Source organism: Mizuhopecten yessoensis, unplaced genomic scaffold, assembly GCF_002113885.1.
Source record: "Mizuhopecten yessoensis strain PY_sf001 unplaced genomic scaffold, ASM211388v2 scaffold7141, whole genome shotgun sequence".
NCBI lineage: Eukaryota > Metazoa > Mollusca > Bivalvia > Pectinida > Pectinidae > Mizuhopecten > Mizuhopecten yessoensis.
This window is the reverse complement of record NW_018406901.1, coordinates 59767-83546: the sequence shown is the minus strand read 5'-3', so window position 1 is coordinate 83546 and position 23780 is coordinate 59767. Positions and strand designations below refer to the sequence as shown.

General features: G+C 38.8%; 1 protein-coding gene across 1 annotated transcript in view; it reads right to left on the bottom strand.

The window, feature by feature from the left end:
* The window catches only part of LOC110453132 (protein SMG5-like), a 73123-nt gene that overhangs the window by 26056 nt on the left and 23287 nt on the right, over positions 1-23780 (bottom strand). Inside the window, exon 20 of the mRNA XM_021501973.1 lies at positions 23414-23569. Coding sequence (XP_021357648.1) covers positions 23414-23569 — 156 coding nt within the window. The remainder of the gene's footprint in view (positions 1-23413; positions 23570-23780) is intronic.

The following is a 23780-nucleotide window of genomic DNA, read 5'->3' as shown; positions in this document are numbered from 1 at the left end:
GGAAGGACCTGGTGATAGCATGACTGAGAAGATGGGGAGGGGTTGAAAGGGGAGGAGGAGGAGTAAAATTCTGCACCAGAGGGGGTCTGACGTGTATACCTAGTAATTAAGTTTCACCGACCTTACACATTTTTGGCTAATGTTTTTGACACCCAGTTATTTCCCTGCTAGATAGGAGGGTCATTAAAAATTTAAACACTCCCCCCCTTGATAATTTCCACATGTCGGCCAGAGTGACTGTCTTAGAGGAATGCAAGCTGGTCTGCTGGACATACAAGCATTTGGCCTCATTAAGTATGGTCCCTTGTATCTCATTGCGTGTAAAAGACACCTTTGTGGCGATGAAATAAGAGCAGGCTACAGCTGCTAGAAACCTAGGCTTACTTAGGATGAGTAAACTATGATTTAAAAGCAATCTTAAATGCCTCTTGACCTGAACAAGAAATATAATTTTGTATATTTGAAGTCTATTGAGGGAAAGGGGGGGGGGGCGTCATGGGTGGGGAGCTTTGAAGGCTCTTGAGGGAATGAGGGGATCCCCCCCCCCCCTGGAAGGGGGTGTCATGGGTGGGGGAATATGAAGGCTCTTGATGTAATGAGGGGGGAGGGGGTGTCATAGGTGGGGGAATATGAAGGCTCTTGAGGGAATGAGGGGAGAGGGGGTGTCATGGGTGGGGGAATATGAGGGCTCTTGAGGGAATGAGGGGGAAGGGGGATGGGGTGTCATGGGTGGGGAGCTTTGAAGGCTCTTGAGGGAATGAGGGGATTCCCCAGAAGGGGGTGTCATGGGTGGGGGAATATGAAGGCTCTTGAGGGAATGAAGGGGGAGGGGTGTCATGGGTGGGGAGCTTTGAAGGCTCTTGAGGGAATGAGGGGATCCCCCGGAAGGGGGTGTCATGGGTTGGGGAATTTGAAGGCTCTTGAGGGAATGAGGGGGGAGGGGGTGTCATGGGCGGGGGAATATGAAGGCTCTTGAGGGAATGAGGGGGAAGGGGGACGGGGTGTCATGGGTGGGGAGCTTTGAAGGCTCTTGAAGGGGAAGGGCGTCATGGGAGGGGGAGCTACAGCCCCTCCCCCTCAACTAAGATGGTAACAAAAATAAGAAATATGTCATAAGTAACTGTTTGTAGGTAACTTGTTTTCCTGGTTACTTATCACCGAACCCCTCCTGCTAAATTTTGTGGTGGAAGCCATCTGGAGCCAACAGACACTCCACCACATCACAGGCATCAGGCCAAGGGAGGTCACCCAGCCAGCACTAATTACCGTAAATGTCTGCCATTTTACAGTGACTAAAATAGATTGGTTGTATACCAATTACACAATTAAGCCCCTAAGTGATTTGCTAAATAAAATAACAGACTATTTTATTACCAAAAACAATTTGAATACCTTTTCTATTATTTCCTAATTACAAGATAATTAAACAATACATTTTGATTTTTTCCCCCCCTAGATTATTGTAAAAATATAGATAAGGTCTCCCATCAGGCAGCAAATTTCAGGTATGCAATTTATAGGAATCATGTTTTTTGGATATTTATCACAGTCTGTTTAGAAGAATCCATTACAAGCTTGTTAGACACTTCCCCCCCTCCCAAACCACAAACACATAAAACTTGCCTGTACCACTGGCTAACTACAGAAACCTGTTTCTGCCAGGTATTGTAGCAGATTTAGCTGGTACCAGATATTCTTGTTTATTACTACAATATATTAACTTGATCATGGTGTACCTTCACAGGGCACAAGGTTTGGCATGTGTTGGTTATAATTAGGATGGGGTGGGGGTGGGAGTATAGGAATGCAGGGGGGGGGCTCCCTTCCCTTTTGTTTCCAAAACCAAAAGCTATTTCAAAGACTTAATCCCCATTTTTCATTGTCACATTTGACATTGTGTTGAATACCTAGTATTTTAAGATGTTGACATTTCGAGAATATTAATTGTGATGTTGATAATGGAAACAGTTGTCCGACTTTTTCTAATGAAATAATGTGAACGGTCAAAGAAAAAGCCTTCATTTTCCCTAAAACATTCTTTTTTAGATGTAGATGAAAAGTGATTATTCCGGACAAAGAAGTTCCAATCCTTGGGGTAAGACTCTTTAATTTGATTTTATCTAAAATTTTATCCGATAATACAAATTTCACATTCATATTTTTTTCTTAAACCTTCAAAAGGAAATTTAATTACATTACTTATGATTTTTAAATTAAGCGATCTACTGGTAAAATCACAACCCTTTCTCAGGTGGTCAGGTGGCACAGTGAATAGTGCACTTGCCTTTCACCAAGGCGGCCGGGGTTTGATTCCCCGATCGGATGTGAGAAGGTATGGGGTTACCTGCCCGACCACGTGGGTTTTCTCTGAGGTTTTCTCCTACATTAGAACCAGACCACCCCCCCCCCCCCCCGCCCCGAGCGCTAATATCCAGCCCAACAAGAGTGGTAAATATAAGTTGTAAAACCTGTTTCATAATTGTTGTAAAATAAATAAAGATTATATCTAGCCTTTCTCATTGTAAACAACCTGAAATGTAGCCCCTCATTCCTTCCTGTATCCGTCACCCTTCACCAACCTTGACAAGCTGTAAGAGGGATGCTGTAGTTATTTTTTGATTTGGTGGACTTCGTGTACAATGAGTAGAACATCCTGTTTTCCACATAAACTCAATGATTGACAATTACTGGTGACAAAATTGATACTGATGTACACGTTCATTTTCAAGTATTTCACTTGATTTGATGATATCATTATACTTAAACACTTCCTATATTAAACAGAACCTGATTAGGCTTTTAAAAAAATATCCAGGCACTGTAATCTGAAAGAGGATGATGCTGACATATATATATGCGTGGCAGCAGAAAATATAATATCTATATCCCATCTGAAACAGGCCACAAAGAAAAGGGACTGACACAACCTGGCGGCTACACAGTCACAGGTACATGTGATAGGCAAGAGATTCTATTGAAATATGTGGTACAAATAGTAGACTGGAAAAGGTTTAGTAAATCAAGGGCCATAACTCTCTTAATCTCCATTGGCGAGTCAGTCATTGAAGAGACAATTTTCGAATAAGCATGACGTTTGATAATAAATAGTAAATATAGATTGGAATAAGTTTGAAAAGTGAAATAAAACACTTCTAAGATATATGTTGTGAAATTCCAGTAACACTAGCTCCCAGCCCTGAAGTTTTAATGAAGAATTTCCCAGCTGTATTTTACTACTTCCTTATCTCCTCCTAGTTTTAAAACTTAGAATCAGACATCCAAGTGATCAAAACTATTTTCTTTTTAAATAATTCAGTATTCTAAGGCCGGGCAAGTCTTAACTCCAATATAAAGTGCTCTAGAAGTATACATATCTCTGAACTTAAAATTTGTTATATGAAGTTTTTCTTTCCAATTTATAAGCATTTGATACTCCGGTATAAACTTTCCCGAACATATCTGTCACAAACCTGAGACTTCAGGATTATCAATAGAAAGTTATGCCTATAAGAACCCCCTACTGATTTCATGTCTGTTTAGTTACTCCGTTCTCAAGAACAAGAAACCTTGTCAAGATGCAATTCTGATATAAACTTGTAGCAATCTGGAAAATGGTTTTAAAGGAAAGGGTTGGGTGTAAACTTCCTATAATAACAAACAATTTATTAACTCAAACAATCTGTTACAGCTCTCCTGAAACTGGCTTGAAAGCACCTGAGTTAAAAGTCTCCTTACCGGCCACTTGTGGGGATGAAACCTCATACCAGCTGTGGAAGGTATTCAGTGATAAACACAAACTTGTTCAAAGCTTTCTCATTGGCTGGTGCATTCAACAAACAATCAAGTGGAAAGTTTTCATTGGCTGTCCACTGAGTGGTAGGTGGGCGGATCCCTTGCTGATTAGCCACACACCCCGCTTTGAGTGACAGGAGGCAATCAAGTAGGGTCTAACATGGCGATGGTGTGTAGATAAGTGAGGCCGGCTAGTATTGAGTAGACAAGGAATCTGTTACCCATTACAGACTGCTGTTATAGGCAAATGATAAATGCCTTTCATGATTCTACCTTATTGCATTTGGAAGGATTTCAAAAAAAAAATGTATGGTGAAAAAACCCGCCTGATGCCAAATGTTAAGATATAATATGGCTGAAGAAATGGTGTAAAGTGTTTACCTTAGATCTACTGACGAAGACCACCAGGCCAGTGACTGCCTAGAAAACGTGTGGAACCTGGCTAACAGTGCAGTTTAGAAATACCCATAAAATCTGAGTTTTTTCTAATCAGTATTTAACCATCCTTCTCTCCCCTCCGTCCCTCCCTCTCCGTCACTTTGCCTTCACTCGCTTTTAAAGTTGTTTCTAAATGTTGAACAGTAACTGTTGAGGGTGATTTACCTGGAGTTATTGTTTCCGCATAAAATTCCTCAACGTGTGTAAGATATCACATGTCGCCTTCCCTACAATGTAACATGCCCCACACATACTAAGCCCAACTTGTGTAGAGTCAATTACCCAATATACACGATTAGATCACCGAAATTAAAGAGAAAAAAATCGTAAATGATTTTTCATGACAATGTTTATAATTTCTTCCTTCTGCCGTTATTGCTTGTAATTCACACCGAGCTTTATGAATGGTTATGACTAGGGCTTGATAAAGATATGATAACTCGGACTAAAACCCCTATCTGGAGTGGTGTAAACCCTAGGGACAGTTTCGTTTACAAAGGGCAGATAATCAAGCAAAATCAGAAATGCACTTACGCCCGGGGTAAAAAACCTCACATGAAAGGAATTACTTACTACACAATTGCCGACTCTGGGAGTAGATACAACATCTGTTGTAAAACATCATTATTGCCCACCATTGTATATATCATATGTGTTGATATGCTGGCATACACGCTCCAACGTGGTCGATAGAACATTTTGCAGGCAATGCAAGATAAGCGACTACAAAGGACTTTACAGAACAGATAAGAATTGTTGAGCATGAATTCCTGAAAGATTTGCACGCACACTCCAAGATAAATGTGAATTAAGAAAAAAATAGTCTTGTGTCAAAAAAGAAATCAAAACCGAATACGCTATATTTAATTTAGTTTTTAAGTTCGACATGAAACCTCAACTATTAGTTTTTTCTTATCATTGGCAGATCAGCTTTTCCAAGCAACAGCCAGAGACGTCAATCAAGGGTAGAGCATAAAGTTTGGATGCCACTGAAGTCACGAGGCGGGTTCTGTCTGTGTGTCCTAAACATCAATCATGCATTGAAATCAATCTTTTTTATGTGGAATGTAACACCCATTTTGATTGGCTGGTTTACTTGCACACTGAAATTATTTGACAAATTGAATTATCAGAGAGGCACAAGTTATGCATTCTGAACAGTTTAAATAGTTAAAAATTGAAAAGATTAAATCAATTTCAACCCTCCTAGCTAGGATATTTCAGAAATTTCAAAAAGCTGTTTGCATTTTTATTGAAGATATGGAAAATGCAAAAAAAAACGGTAATCAACCGAAAAATTGGTTATTACCACAAACAGTATCAACTGTTCCAAATTACAAGCTATTCAAGCCACATTCTTCGCAATTGCATGATGGAAATGTTCTGAAAAGGGTGCTACAGTAAGCTGCAAATATACTTGATGTTACAAGTTTCTGAATTTCATTGAAACACCTATAAGAGATGGTGGAATTTAATACCAAATTTCAGGAAAAATAGATGGAAACAGAGGGACTTAGTTCTATACAAGCTTGCAAAAGCTCCACAGCACAAAAAGGGCAATTACTCTGTAAATAAATATAACAGCAACCATGGAACACATCCTTAAACTAAATTTATGTTCCTCCTTAAGACGTTTTACCCGTATTTAGACAAGCACGCAATCTATTGTTTCCAATGGAAGAGCTAGATAATAGTGACTGAATATTAAAATTTCACTATTTCATGCAAATTTCAACAGGTTACCATGGTAACCATAACTGAAAACATGGATAACATTTTCACAATATTATCAGGGAAGTATATGAAATTTTGATCGATTTTGATGGATTTCCCTGTCATGAAAAGCTGGATATCCCTTTACAGGTTAAAATAGTTCAGGGTTTTAAAACTTCACCTTTCAGGCCTATGTTGCATTAACCAAATTGAGTCAAAATCCTTTCCAGGGGATGACACCTATGTTCCGATCAATATATGTGCATGTATTGTAAACAAATTTATTTTTACAATAACTCCAGAAATTTTCAATAATCTCTTGTTTACTGATAAAAAAAAAATGTTTTGGGTATTTTTCGCTGCATTGCCAACCTGAAAACTTTGATTGTTACTGTATATTTATATGTTTGTATCGTCACAAGTGCGTCCATGTGTAGTCGGTTTGAATGACATGCAGCAGACAGCTGAACTTCCCCTATCACACCAGACCAACCCACCAAAACATCTATCACTTTCATTATCAGATGACCCCGTATAAACTCGTGGGCTTATCTTCTATTGACAAGATTTGAAAACCATACGCATGTGTTTATTTCTAGTGGAAAAAGTGCAGTGCTTTCAGCGCTAGTCCTGTCATGAAATTGTATATATTCACAAAATTCTTCCGTCTACCTCTATTGAATCTGGAACATGTACAAAGGTTTCAGTCCTATCAGGTAGGCCTGCATCCAGGTGAACCAAGCTTCATGTTGAGTGATTTTTTTTTCAAATTAAAATATATATTTTTTCTGATTTCTTTTGAAACTTAGAAATAAGAGTATTTTGTGTAGCCTTAAAAATAAGAGTATTTTGTGCAGACTATCTTAGAATACCACGATGAATTCAGAACATGCATAGCCTATTTTCAGTTATAATTTTTAAATCTTATCTTAATACACAATTACATATATATAACTTACGCTAACCAAGCTTAATAAAACCATGTCATGAGGTATGTCTACATTTTCTTTCATCTTTTGAATGTTTTAATTAAGCGGAAAAATAAACCGTCCCCCGAACACAAGGACAGACAAACAGAGATCTTATCACAGCATTATACAAAGGTCAAGATGACTTAACAAGTCAATAAAGATAAGGCCTTTTCATCTATCATATCGAGTCATTTTCTAATATTCAAATAGTTTTTGATTAATACAAATTATCAATCATGGAAATCTAGAAACATTCTCACACTCCAAGGACACATAAACCCTATGAATTCATCTTTCTTACCTCATGACCTTGTCCAAACTTTGATGACCTTGTTTTACATTTGATGACCTTATTTGACCTTTGAAGACCTTGTTTTACCTAAACTGACCTTGTTTGAACTGCAATGACCTTGTCTGACCTGTGATGATATTGTCTGACATATGGTGAACTCATCTGACCTTTGATAACCGTGCCTAACCTTTGATGAACCTGCCTGAACTTGTGTGACCTTTGAAGTCCTCTTCTGACCCTTGATGACCTTGATCAACCTTTAAATGACCTTGCCTAACAGTGCTATTTTTTTACTAAGACATATTACAAACAGGACTCAAATGACATGGAGTGAATGCTATGATGACATTTCCTGACCTTCTCTGACCTCTAATGAACTTGACTGACCTTGCCTGACCTATAACTAACTTTACTGACCTTGAATGACCTTGTTTGCTGTTGTTGTTTGCTGGGACCAAAAAGACATAGTACAGCATGACAGTTAGTGATTTCTTTTAAGGGTATACACTATTTTGTTCTGTTCTTCAGTTCAATGTCAAGTAATTTTGCTCTGTGGGGACAATAAAGTAAAGGCTTGCTCTATAAGCATATACCTGTTAATGACATGAGGCTGACAAGGACGGCAAGCTATCATGTCCGCCTTGAAAATAACACTGCGGCTAACAAAACGGTCCTTCTAGCATCGTGGGGTGTGGGGGTGGCAGAGTTTGAGTGGGGATGGGATTGGTGTCTCAGTGACAGTAAAATTGCCAATTTCTCATATCCATTCAACAACTGTATACATTCCCTAAAAATGTACTAAAGGAAATACCTTCAACAGATAATCAAAATCAACACAATTTTGACAGCTGATTGGTGTTACAGGTGTAAAGTCTGGATCTATATCTTCAATCTTTGCTCCTGACTCATAATGTGTAGTGTTGGTCCTACCTGATGAATTAAGTTGTGTGAAGTGTTAGAGTGAACTCTAACATGTGAAATTAAAACACACTGAAAAAAATCACAACTTTTCAGGTGCCAGTCTATTTAATTTGAAAAAAATAAAAAGACATTGTAAATCTTGTTTGATTTAATGACTCATTTGGGTGATAAATTTTAACACGACTGGACTCGCATTAAAAACGTGTTTGTAAATATTCTGTGACACAAGGTTGGGATATAAGTCACTCCCACCTTACCTGTAACAGCCAGCCAATGGGATGGCGGCGTCCTTGTGTACACAAATATTGATTAGAGTTATCTGTCAGCTGGTTTACTATCCGACACCTTGTTAAAGTTCAACAAATTCATTTCCCAGTAGAAACGTGAAGTATATTGAATCGGCTGTGTCAACATTAGATAGTCAAATATTGGCCTGGTCAATATTTACACAGGAGCCGAGCACTGGGTCTGATAACAACACATAACATACTTATCGACCCATTACCTGGGTTTGTGGCTAAAAACAACTACGGACTGAGAATAACTCCGGCTCTCTCAGCTCACAAGCACACACAATTTCGAAAAAGAACAATTTCGGCTTCTTTTGTAGCAGATTGATTCAAACAAAACGCAGACTTCTTTAAATGAACTAAATCAATAAAATTTGAAATTTGATAATTATTGTTCAAAGACTGAGGGGGACATGAATGAGTTGAATGTTGTATTTTATAAGAAAGGCCCTATAGACACTGTGTCATCAGTACACACACACTCGGTGACACTTATCAGCGAGGCTTTTCTCCTCCTAAATCGTTGACTAAGTACGCTGGACAAATAAAACCGCCATTATGTGCGAGACTACAAACATTTGGTTTCTTAAATATGGTAAATAATCAAGAAAAGGATGAAAAAAGTGAAAACAAACATTGGGGACCTCTCTAGATACCCTCGATCAAACCTAATCAAACGACCCAAAAAACGGAATTATGCATCCTAAAAAGTTTGAAGAGGCATCAGAGTAAATATTTAAATAGCACTGTTGGAGTAAGTATTCTACAAGCACATGAAACCCTGGAGGTCTAACAGGAGTATTGTAGATTTTTGATTACACTACTCAGACTGGCCTCATCAGGTATTACTCTTGCTGTACTTCAAGTGCAGATTCCCGAAGTTCTTCTACTGAAATCATTTGCGCAGGGAATTACAAAGTTGTCAAATTTACAGGCTTCACATAATAGATCCTTAGCTTTGTATATCTTTGGGTGGGGTAAAAAACATAAATCACTTAGCAACCATTCCCATAAATAATAATAGCAAATATTTCATAGCGGGACTTTATTTTTCACAGAATACATCCTGTGAATATTTCATTTATCCTTTGTCCTTTTTACACATTGGTTTGATACATGAAATCGTTTAACATCATACATCATATGTGGATAGGATGATTAAACAAAAGGCCCAAATGGCCTGCTACTGCTCACCTGATATAGACTTTTACCTATATACTGAAGCCATACCCCCTTTTAAGTATCCAAAGAGTCCAAAGGTGAGTGAATTTACTGAACTTGAGAGGAAGACTTTTTGAAAATTTCTCCAAAAATAACCCTTATTGGCCTCTTACATCGCCCTTAAGAGGCATAGTTTGACCTATGAACAAATCTGCAAAGCCTTTACCTTTTGAAGATGTGAGGCAATTTATATCAAATGTAGACCAATACTTTCCAAGAATTAAAAAACGTAAAAAAATAAACGGATGGAAGGACAGATGGACGACAGCCAAATGACGATGGCTGTAGCTCATTTGAGCCTGTGTGGCACATACTTTCAGATGCGGAATGCAAACAAAACATTTTCTCCACATCCTTCAATTTATCTTGTTTCGTGAAACATCACAGAAGAAAGACTATGACCTTGTGTAAAGAATTTAATTTTGTCTTAATTTTGTTGAGGGCTATGAAATTAGCAAACAGCACACTGTCTAATGGCATAAAATGTCATTCATTTTCTTTCATCAGCTCAAACTGTTCTTGTTCAACTCAAATTTGAAAATAAACAAACATGTCTTACTGACATACAACGAAAGAATGATATAGAGTCTCTGGGTTCATCCTGGAAAACAATTTATTAAACCAGAAATAAAAGTAATTCCTCCTATATCAATCGGATTTTGGCAAATACAGTACCATTACATTACATTAAACTCAGGAAGTGAACCTGTTTACAAAATAAGTGCTTTTTTAAGCAAAATTAAATTCTTTACACAAGATATGTTATTGAGTTAAAAACATGCTACGGATCTAAAGGTGATCAAGAGACGGGCTTGAATTTTCTTGCTATATAATCTAACCTGAAACCATACTGGCTGATATACATTGAACACCGGTTTTCAAGGCTCTACCTAAAACTACATCAATGTTGAAATTTCGCCACTGCCTTATTAAAGATTTAAATGAACAAGGACAGCTCATTAAATTTGCAAACAGCAATTTGCAAAAATGCGAAATACGATGCATCTGAGTCTGAGAAATGAAGTAATTTCCTAATCTACTGAGTAGTTGCAAGTTCCATCCTGCGGGTAAGAGTACTCGGTATGGCAGTAAATGCGATGAGGTGTTTAGCACCTTTGCAAGCAAGCAATGGCTTCTAATGTAATTTACACAAATTCTATCCCGTAGACCAAAACAAATTACTCTATTTCTGTTGATGGTGAAAATGCTTCTCCGCACTTTCAAGACATTTTGCTGTATTCTGTTGCTTCTTTCATCAAAAGAAGTTAAAACTTCCATTTCAAAAACATTTCCCACATGCTGTAGAGTGTGATCTTACCTAGATTTCTCTAGCAACAGTTTATAATCACAGTGTTTCATAAGTGTCTGTCAATGAAGTAGGAAAACTGAGCAATGGATAAAATTTGTTCAGATTTCTGATGAATATCAGAGGAATGTCAATGAATTGGATCAAAATTAAGTCAGAACGTCTCTTCCTGAGGCAATAAAACACCAGAAAAGATAGTCAGTATGCGTGAGGCCAGATCTACCTTATCAAACATGATGAAATCTTGGAAAGACACCTGACTTAATTTGTTGGGTACTATGAAAAGGTAATGCTCATTCCTTGAACTATTGCGTTTTTTCATGCAATATAATAGGAGTAGAATCCCTTTATCACCACGTGTGTAAGCTGATCAACGTGCACAGATGCCAGTTAACAATGTTTTGGTTGGTCAGGTGGCACAGTGGATAGTGTCTTTTACCAAGATCGCCAGACTTAGACTCCCCAATCTGATGTGAATGGGTATGGGGTTTTCCTTCCACATTGAGACCCCATGTACACTTTCATCTGGGCCAACAAGAATTATTAATATAAGTTGAATAAACTTGTAAAAATGTTTCATAATTGTTGTAAAATAAATAAAAAATATTTTGATTATTTTTTAGCAAACTGTGTTATTATTTGATCTTTGGTTTTTTTCTTTCTCATTTCTGACTTAATGTTTGAAACTATTTTGATGTATTGAATCTATTATTGCAATCTGCTGGGGATATTATGCTCTCACGGTGCTATCTCAGGATGAAAAACTGCTTTTTGCCATCCCTGTTGATTGTTATCTACCGTTATGGGGAGCACTTTTACTTTCTATTTAATTTCTAATAATTTACAAACATGCACACAAACAACTTGCACTTACCACGATCTTACTTCTCTTTCACACTTGGTATAAAATCATTTCTCAACTCTGTGACAATTTCGTTATCAATTAATCCAAACCTGGTGAACCAAACAATTGCTGAGGTTATTTGAGAACAACGTCTACAGATGATGGGACGACCTGTATTAAGAGGCCAATTTTAAAACTCCCAATAACAGTTATTTCACCTTAACTGTACCTGTATTCAGAGATCACCTGTATTAAGGTACCACCTCTGTTAAGAGACCACCTGTATTATGAGACCACCTGTATTAAGAGACCACCTGTATTAAGAGACCACCTGTATTAAGAGACCACCTGTATTAAGAGACCACTTCATAGACTTCCTGAAGATGGTCTCTAAATACAGGTTCAATCACAGGGGCACGCAACTACTATTAATATTGATCTTGTTTTAGGCTTTCAGTCGCTGGGGAAGTTATATCCCAGTATGTACCCAGCGACTGAAAGCCTAAAACAAGATCAATATTAATAGTCGCTGCATGCCCCTGAGGTTCAATTGTATATCGTATTATATGTATCTTCAGGACGCTGTTGTCAATATGACCCCAGCTGTTGTTTGTTTGTTTGTTTGTGTCCTATTGACATCCTACTATAAACAGCTATGGTCATTTGAGGACATGCCAGGTTTAGGTGGTGGAGGAAAGCCAGAGCCCAGAAAAACTCCAGCTGTTGTATTTATGATTGATGGGGAAGTCACACTGATGATCCCCCCCCCCCCCTTAATTCAATTTTACTTTTAACAACTTCTAATTTTATCATAGAAACGTAGCCATTTGATTGTATCCGCAGATATGTCCCCCTGTATAGTAACGGAGAAATTGGACATTTAAAATGAAATAAGTGACAATCTACAACGGGCAAACTCCCAAACAGACCCGATAACTATGAGGACCTAATCGGAAGAAAAACAAGTGTAAGTTTGGAAATAACATGTTAGAATCTGTCCAAACCAAGACAACACGGAGATTAAAGGGTTTGTAAGAGTTTTGTTACGAGATTGAGAGATTAGTCTACTCAACAGGAAGACAAATTTCCGTTAATTTATCCTTACTAAGGTATCGGGACAACACAACAGCTATCACTTGGTTTTTTTTTTCCTTCTTTTTTAAAATTCACCTACTCTTTGCCTCGGAGTGCTTTTATATCCATATAAATGAAACTTGATGGAGCAAAATTTGCCATCAATTTCTCTTCCAAATATAGATTATTCTGATAATAAATTGAACTTTTTCATCCCACATACCCGGAGTTCTTAGTAGTTTGAAGTAATGTGAAAATCTCATTATTTCTAAATTTCTCATGAGTCATTTACTTGAACAAACGAAGATCTTCAATGGAACTACAATCTGTCTCCCAGCTATTCTGAAGATCTTTTATCAATTTTTTTTCTCCGAAGTAAAAAACTTCCAGACTAATGAGGTTCACCCAAAGTGTCCAGAGATAGATTGAGAAAAATGTACAATAAATGTGCAGTACCAACACTATCCAGGAAATAGATGTTGATATTTTTTTCCTATTTTTTTCACTTATGCTCATACTTAAAAAAAATGTAATTTATTCATAATGATATGTCCGAACACGAGTCGAGTCGTGATGACAAACTTTCCCAAAGAGGTTTTGTCCGATTACCTTTCTTTTTGCTCAATAGGCTAAGCAACTGCAAAGTGCACAGATACCACTGCTGGTGAAGCAGCCCTAAATTGTCACTTTCATGTATAATCCTGTCTCTTTATGAACTTATTGTGGGGGGATTTGTGACAAATAATCCACTCTGATCCAATAAATTCTACACCACTACAGATTCCCAAATGGGACAAATGTATGGTTACCTTGTCAACATTTTTCCAGTTTTACGTAATATTTTTTTTCCAGATATTTATATTTCTTTAAAGCCTTTATATTTTTTCAAAATAGATTTATATTTACCATAACAAAAGGTGATTCTGTTTAAATTATTTTCAATAAAAAATATATAAAATAAAATGCTTTTTTTTTTTCCGAATGTAAAGCTGACAATACATTTAACCGATTTCCTCTCTATGTCTAAAGAATCTATCATTCCCATGTCGTCAATCAGTGGTCTGTGTTAAACAATGGTGTCCCCTTCACTCTGCGCTGGAGGGGGGCACAGCAATCCTGTTTTGCCTGGAAATTTGTTGTAGGCTTCTCAGGGTCAGTGAAGCCCCGACTAGTGACAATTGGAAACTAATCTTGGGTATAGCTCCAAATGATTTATATTGGATACTGGTACCGCATACAGGTGAACGGGCTTGTGTAAACAGTCCTTCACCAACACATACCAAGATGCTCTCCTGCTGCCAAGCGAGCTCAGAGTTTATGTACACAGGCTGGGGAAAATAGCTTACAAAATGGGCAAGATTGTATACTTTGTGACAGAGTCCTGTGCCTTATCTACTAGAAAATCTCTGTTAAACTGGCTTTAGGTAAACTATATCTGTCTATGCCCCTACATCCGGAGTACATAACCGGCCCTAATCCCGCAGAAGTCTTCCCTCAGAGGTGATTCCCTTCCCCAGGCCGTTTATTGACATATATATATAGATATACCTCTAACTTCTGTAACCACATGCATTGCGAAAATAAGTCGTAACACCAAAATACACCTAACCTATCACACTGAGCATTAATCAAGTACCACCTAGTGCAAACACACCAGGTCTGATTAGGCACTTGTGTGGTTACCAGAATCCTGCTAAACCTTCACCTCCTAATAGTGGTCATTTGTATATAACAACCAGCCGTCTGTAAAAAAACATTTCTGTGTATATCACTGATATTTATTTTAAGGTAATTTCTGTACATATTTATCTATCATCTTACCTGTCTATAAACCCCATGACTGTTTATATCAACTGTCAGTTTATTAAGCTCATTCCTGTTTATTTCAACTATCAGTTTATTAAGATCATTCCTGTTCCTGAACAACCACCTTTGTTTATAAAATAAAAAGATTGTTCCGGTGTTATAACAACAACCTGTCTATAAAGATAATTACTGTTAATATCATTGACCAATCTATAAAGATCATTCCTGTCTCTATGAACTGCCTCTCTATAAGACCATTCCTGTCTGTATGAACTGCCTCTCTTTAAGACCATTTCTGTCTCTATGAATTGCCTCTCTATAAGACCATTCCTGTCTATATGAACAGCCTCTCTATAAGACCATTCCTGTCTATATGAACCACCTCTCTATAAGACCATTCTTGTCTATATGGACCGCCTCTCTATGAGACCATTCCTGTCTATATGAACAGCCTCTCTATAAGCCCATTCCTGTCTATATGAACAGCCTATCTATGAGACCATTCCTGTCTATATGAACAGCCTCTCTATGAGACCATTCCTGTCTATATGAACAGCCTCTCTATAAGACCATTCCTGTCTATATGAACAGCCTCTCTATAAGACCATTCTTGTCTATATGGACCGCCTCTCTATGAGACCATTCCTGTCTATATGAACTCTATATATGAGACCACTGCTGTATTTCTGGGTTCTTGTGTTCATCACTGACTGATGATTGTGACCTCTGGTACCTAGATACCCTAATCACAAATGACACATGTATAGTCCAGCTTGACAAGCTGATTACGAGGTAATTATGTTGGCAGCAGTGGATGCCAGTGGCTACACCGCACCTTGCTGTCTCATACAAAGAGAGATAACTCTCGCAACTGTCACTACAAAATATCACAATGATCTACACTTGACACTTTTTCAATAAATACTGTGAAGTCCTAGGTTATGCATACAGGTATACGCAGGCAGTTTAAAATTTCACACCTTTTAACATTTTCTTCATTGAAATCAATTTGTTTTTGATAAAAAATATCCAACGAAATCCAGGATCTAAATCGAGTTCAAAACGAAATAAAAACATTAGATAATTTCTATTTGACTTTGAATACATTTTTTTCCCCAATAAATTTTGACTGATTTATAAACTTACAAGCAGGAAAGCACTAAATTGCATTCACCGATCAGACTTTTCGACCGATTTCCTGGTATGACACCGATCGTGTTATCACATCTTTGTTTGTATTAGCCGTATCAGCAGTGTCAACATCTATGCAAACAACATTATTACAATGTAAATACCCAGCATACCAAAAATACCCCTGTTATTTGTACACCTCCAGCACCCCGGACTTGTGATTGGGCCCTGCTGTCAAATACTGCTACTTACCGATAGCTTGTGAGGATCACACCCTTGACCATTGCACACCCAGGTACACCATACTACAGACATGAGGCTGGGAGAGTAACAGAACACCGCCTGGTACACCATACTACAGACACGAGGCTGGGAGAGAGAAACAGTTCACCATACTACAGACCAGAGGCGGAGAGAGTAACAGTTCACCATACTACAGACATGAGAAAGAGAGAGTAACAGTTCACCATACTACAGACAAGAGGCTGGGAGAGTAACAGTTCACGCCTGCTACACCATACTACAGACATGAGGCTGGGAGAGTAACAGTTCACGTCTGGTACACCATACTACAGACATGAGGCAGAGAGAGTAACGGTTCACCATACTACAGACAAGAGGCTGGGAGAGTAACAGTTCACGCCTGGTACACCATACTACAGACACGAGGCGGGGAGAGTAACAGTTCACCATACTACAGACAAGAGGCTGGGAGAGTAACAGAACACCGCCTGGTACACCATACTACAGACACGAGGCGGAGAGAGTAACAGTTCACCATACTACAGACAAGAGGCGGAGAGAGTAAAAGTTCACCATACTACAGACATGAGGCAGAGAGAGTAAAAGTTCACCATACTACAGACAAGAGGCGGAGAGAGTAACAGTTCACCATACTACAGACATGAGGCAGAGAGAGTAAAAGCTCACCATACTACAGACAAGAGGCGGAGAGAGAAACAGTTCACCATACTACAGACAAGAGGCTGGGAGAGTAACAGTTCACGCCTGGTACACCATACTACAGACACGAGGCGGAGAGAGTAACAGTTCACCATACTACAGACAAGAGGCGGAGAGAGTAAAAGTTCACCATACTAAGACATGAGGCAGAGAGAGTAACAGTTCACCATACTACAGACAAGAGGCGGAGAGAGTAACAGTTCACCATACTACAGACATGAGGCAGAGAGAGAAACGGTTCACCATACTACAGACAGGAGGCGGAGAGAGTAAAAGTTCACCATACTACAGACAAGAGGCGGAGAGAGTAAAAGTTCACCATACTACAGACATGAGGCAGAGAGAGTAACAGTTCACCATACTACAGATAAGAGGCTGGGAGAGTAACAGTTCACGCCTGGTACACCATACTACAGACATGAGGCGGAGAGAGTAACAGTACACCGCCCGGTACACCATACTATATACATGAGGGGGAGAGAGTAACAGTACACCGCCCGGTACACCATACTACAGACATGAGGCGAGAGAGTAACAGTTCACGTCTGGTACACCGTACTACAGACATGAGGCGAGAGAGTAACAGTACACGCCTGGTACACCATACTACATACATGAGGGGGGGAGAGTAACAGTACACCGCCCGGGACACCATACTACATACATGAGGCGGAGAGAGAACAGTACACCGCCCGGGACACCATACTACATACATGAGGCGGAGAGAGGAACAGTACACCGCCCGGTACACCAGACTACATACATGAGGGGGAGAGAGGAACAGTACACCGCCCGGTACACCATACTAAATACATGAGGGGGAGAGCGTAACAGTACACCGCCCGGTACACCATACTACACACATGAGGGGGAGAGAGTAACAGAACACCGCCCGGTACACCATACTATATACATGAGGGGGAGAGAGGAACAGTACACCGCCCGGTACACCATACTACCTACATGAGGCGGAGAGAGTAACAAGACACCGCCCGGTACACCATACTAAATACATGAGGGGGAGAGAGAAACAGTACACCGCCTGGTACACCATACTACATACATGGGGGGGAGAGAGAAACAGTACACCGCCCGGTACACCAGACTACATACATGAGGGGGAGAGAATAAAAGTACACCGCCCGGAACACCATACTATATACATGAGGGGGAGAGAGTAACAGCACACCGCCCCGTACACCATACTAGATACATGAGGCGGAGAGAGTAACAAGACACCGCCCGGTACACCATACTACCTACATGAGGGGGAGAGAGTAACAGGACACCGCCCGGTACACCATACTAAATACATGAGGGGGAGAGAGTAACGGTACACTGCCTGGTACACCATACTACATACATGAGGGGGAGAGAGTAAGAGTACATTGCCCGGTACACCATACTACATACCTGAGGGGGAGAGAGTAACAGTACACTGCCTGGTACACCATACTACATACATGAGGCGGAGAGAGTATGGAACGTCCATACTACAGACATGAGGCAGAGAGAGTAACAGTCCACCATACTACAGACAAGAGGCTGGGAGGGTAACAGTTCACGCCTGGTACACCATACTACATACATGAGAGGGAGAGAGTAACAGTACACTGCCTGGTACACCATACTACATACATGAGAGGGAGAGAGTAACAGTACACTGCCCGGAACACCATACTACATACATGAGGCGGAGAGAGTAACATTACACCGCCCGGTACACCATACTATATACATGAGGGGGAGAGAGTAACGGTACACTGCCTGGTACACCATACTACATACATGGGGGGGAGAGAGAAACAGTACACCACCCGGTACACCATACTACATACATAAGGCGGAGAGAGTAACAGTACACCGCCCAGTACACCATACTACATACATGAGGGGGAGAGAGTAACAGTACACCGCCCAGTACACCATACTACATACATGAGGCGGAGAGAGTATGGAACGTTTGTAAAGAATCAATTGGGACATTCGGAACAAAGGAATATCATATAGTAGTTTATAGTTTGTAGTGATTATCAGCTGGGATGATTAGAACCCAAGGGGACACTATACCATGGATGTATGGAGAAGACAGCATAATATGCACATTGGTCAAGGAAATGTAAAACAAAGAGAACACCATACTGCAGTCATGCGAGAAAGCACAAAATTATCCCCTCAGGGTCAGTGATAAATGGAACAAGGGCACAGCCTTGATGTGTTGTCCAAAAGAGTCAAATTCAAATCGGTAAGAGATCATTAGATACTTATCGTTAGCAAATGATATTCTTTCCCTCTAAGGACCTTAATCAGGGGTTTCAATAAGATTTCAAGTTACATGTATCGCACCCCAAGTAGGTGGTTAACTTCAGTACATAGTTCCACATTGACATTCTTCTACTTTTTTTTTTACGGAAGTAGTCGGTAAAATATCTGTACCTGGAAAACTTCTAACCTGTACCTCCATACAGGGAAACTGCAAAAACTGACAAGGCCTTGCATTCCTGTCACTTTTAAGCAAACTCTTTTGCAGGTTCAGAATAGACAGTATTTTGGATGCAAAACTTTGAGAAGAACAGGCAGTGTTTCATCTTGGAAAAAGGGTCAAATCTTCGTTTTCTGCAGCATCACTGAACAGACCAATATGGCAAGAGATTTGTTACGGTTTTATGTTTCACTTGGAGTGATTGGGATAAGTGAACCAGTAGAGCCTCCAAATGGACTGAAAACAATTGTCAACATCATCAACCTCACACAAAAGCTTGACTTTGTACAGTAGTTCAGCATGGTTGAGCTCCTACAAATTTACCTACACCAGTACAGGCTCTGGGGGAGTGAAAAATAAACAAATTGTCAACCTCACAAAGATGTTTGACTTCATGCAGTATTTCAGCATGTTGTAGGTCACACAAATCAACACAAAGAAGTACAGTCTCAAAGGGAGTGACAAATTGTCAACCTCACATAGAAGCTTGACTTCATGCAGTATTTCAGCATGTCAAGCTCCCACACATCAACTGACACAAGTACAAGCTTCGGGGGAGTGACAAATATACAAAATGTCACTCTCGCATTATGTTTGACTTCATACAGTAGTTCATAATTGTTAGGCTCCCACACATTAACAGACACAAGTACAAGCTCCAAGGGAGTGACAGATTGTCAACCTCACATTAAATTTGACTTCTTCTGGTAATCAACATACACTAGTACAGGCTCCAAGGGAGTGACAATCAAATTGTCAACATCACATAAAAACTTGACTTCCTGTGGTAGTTCAGCATTGTCAGGCTCCCACATATCAACAGACACAAGTACAGGCTCTGAGGGAGTGACAGATTGTCAACCTCACATAAAAACTTGACTTCCTCTAGAAGTTCAGCATTGTCAGGCTCCCACAAATCAACAGACACAAGTACAGGCTCTGAGGGAGTGACAAATTGTCAACCTCACATAAAAACTTGACTTCCTCTGGTAGTTCAGCATTGTCAAGCTCCCACACATCAACATACACAAGTACAGACTCCGAGGGAGTGACAGATGCCTGGGTAGACATACCTAAAACAGCAGGAGTTATTGATACTCTGACTTCTGTCTTATCCTCTGCACCTACTAGTATCATCAACCGGTCAAAGTTTCTCAACAGCCTGGCAACAAGCACCTTGTGTCCCTATATCTAAAGGACAAACAGCATACGTGCAATGATAAATCAATCTCAGGCAAGGGCAAAAGTCAGGTGCCAAAATATTAATAGGTTTTTCCGAATTTGTATTTATAGTTTTCAGAAACCATTTAAAAAATCCTGTTCATTTTATGTACTTTAGAAAATATACCAAATGCATATTTTAATTAATCAGTAATAAAATGATCTTTTTAAACAAATCAAAATCAGGAAAAAGAACCTCTCAGAGATCTATCTCTATTAGCGAATGTTCCTAATCTCTACCAAGAGTTGTTGCTCTTTACATTAGCTTTCAAATAACAAACTGATTTTATTTGACTATGTACACAATAAATACCATGTTTATATTATACAGCAATGCATTTATTTCTCTATTCATTTCATAAAACTTTGTAATCGTGACATGTTAACAAGGCGGAATATTATCATTTCTTTGCGCATCTGTCCACTGTGCACCTATACCTGTATCAGAACCCATTGAGGATGTTTAATAAGGTCGTTCTTATCAACCCTAGTGTGACAAAGTCTAACGAAGCCGGTGAAATCTTCCACTTTAGCGAGTCAAAGTCTATCGTTTAACACATGACAAAGCTGTTCTGCCCGATGGGGGATGTTGATGAGTCATGCTGCACAGAAGGTCACTCAAGTGGTCACACTTACCCCGACTGACCTTTGCGGTCAAGGACTTAAGAAACAACCATTACAACCGCAATCCTCAGTATGATTTTTATCTCATTGTGTTACAATGTGTCATAGCACTCACCCCGGTAAGTGTTTAAAGCAACACATTCCGTACAGGCGATATCTTCTTAAAATTATTTACATGGAGACTCATTTTCAAAAGTTTGGAAGCTCAGTTTGAAATTGTTTAAAGTAAAACATTGTCACATACATACATGAAGCTTGGCTAGATAAGTACTGGAGACAAACGGAAAGTCTTTATGATCCTGAAATTGACCTTAATGAACTTGTTTGTCATTGGGATGTCAGCATAGTTGATCTGGATATACAGGCATACTGCCTGCGTCCAGTATTACTATTGTTATTATACATGCTTCGCAAAGTTTTCTAAAAGATTAAGAAAATATGTTTTCAAAATTAAGAAACATTTTCACACAATGCTTGAAGTCATACATCTTTTTTAAATTTCAAAAGTAAAATACATGTACATGTATATCTTTAAAGAAATACAGTCTGAAAATTTGGCAGGGAAAGATTTTCAAAGTTTCAAGTGATACACGTTCTCAAACTATGGTAGAAGAGCTATTCAAAATCTTGAAGAGACACGCACATTAGATTTGGGTATACCATGATCATGCTTTAAAGCAATGAATTATGAAAATAAAGTATGATGAGAGTGGTAAATTAATCACAATTTCAGTCAGGTAAAATTTACTCTTTCACATTTTTAATATTTTCATTACTTAAGGATCCCTGTCCCACTGCACTCTAGTTTTTTCATATATACAGTAACCTCCCCTTAACTGCCATTTGGTTATAACTGTAGCACACTTGGGCCAGGTCACATTTGTTGAAAAGGTAACTCAATCGATTAAAGCGATAATACATCAATCTGAAGTCCAGGGTTCGAATCCCGGCTTAGTATATGTCCCACCATTTTTTTTTACACTCAGATCACTGTTGTTGGTTATATTTTTATTATTTCTCATTGAAGTCCAGCTAGGTATGGTTTTCTTTTCGGAAATGACTCATCAAAGCTATAGTCATGCCGGAAAAATCCAGATTCCAACACTTAGTTACAGATTTTGACAGTGGTACGGGGATCCTTAATAATTTTTGGTTATACACATGTCCATCTTGTCTAGAAGTAGACCGTCCTGTTGTGAAGTGTAACCACAACCAGAACCCTAGACAGGTCAGCAAGGGCCCTGCCATGTGCCTTACCATATCCATATGGTCTATTTTTAGTCAAAGTGACCATGACTAAGAAACGTTCTAAACACCTAATGCACATATATATAAATATCACAGTGTATCACCATGTCAAATTTCAAAAAGGGTCCTCTTTTGAATTCTGAAATAATAAGCATGGATGGATAAACGTATGGATGGACACCGTGATTAATATAGGGCACCAGCATCTACAATGCAGGGCCCTAATTGAAGATAGATACAACATATTTCGAACCCTGGTATCTGCACAGGTCTGACTATGGAGTTTGAGAAATTGCTTATAAAGTATTCATCTTAGTGAAAGAAACTTTTGGTGAAAATGTTGCACCTCGAAGTCCAAGCATTTGTATGAGAAATAAAAGAACATACTAGTAGTTACATTTAAATGGATTATTGGCTAAAAAAATAATCCCTGTCCCATTTCAGGCAAAAAGTATGAGAATTCCACTTAGTTTTTTCATAAAGACAGTACTCTCCCCTTAACCTCATTTCTGATGAACTCTTGTTGATCAGGTACGTAACTCAGTTGGTTAGAGTGACTGTATCATGTTCGGGGGTCCAGAGTTTAAATCCTGATGTATTTTGTATCCGTTTTTATTTTTATGATATCAGAACACTGGTAACATTGTTGTCTTTTTTGTTGTTGATTTCATCTTAATCAATTTTTTTTATGAAAATTCTACAAGGTATGGATTTCTTTTTTTTAGAAATTATTCATAATAGCTATCAATTAAAAAGCTTCTGATTCAAAATTACAGTTTGTAAGGAGATTTGTCAGTTTGGTTTAACAATAAATGCTTAGTGTGTTTTGAACGCAAACAGTAATTGCAAAGTTATTTCGCCAGCTTTCAAAAAACATCTGTTTTCTTTGTCAAGCAAAGAGTGTGAATGACCGATTTCACGAATCCTAACCACTCAAATTCAGTTTTTGGCAGTGGTACAGGAACCTGTAATGTCTGATCTTTAAAAAATAATAATGACAGCAATGACATCAATGACAAATTATTAGGAGTCTACTGAGGTGTAAATGAATTGTTCTGAAAAAATCGTGAACTCACAATTCGCTTCATTGCCTCTTTTTCATTCTCCCGAGTGTCAGAGGGCTGGGCGGGACCCACAAATATCTTCTGTTCCTCGTCGTATTGAAAGTTAAGGTTTTCCAGACTGGACAGGAAGTGGCCGAATTGTCGTATACAGCCCACTCGCAGAAAACACTGGGGAATTATATCAAAAGGTTTAATTAAGCATAATTATCTTTTTAGTGCATGTTAGAGGGATATATACCTGGATGGGGCCAGCCTGAAAGTTCATACAAATACGTTCCTTTCTTATGCTAGTGTACTTTTAATTATTCAATCAGTTCATTGATCATTCATTCATTGTTTATATACAATGAGTAAAAGGTAAAAGTTTTCCACTTCACCA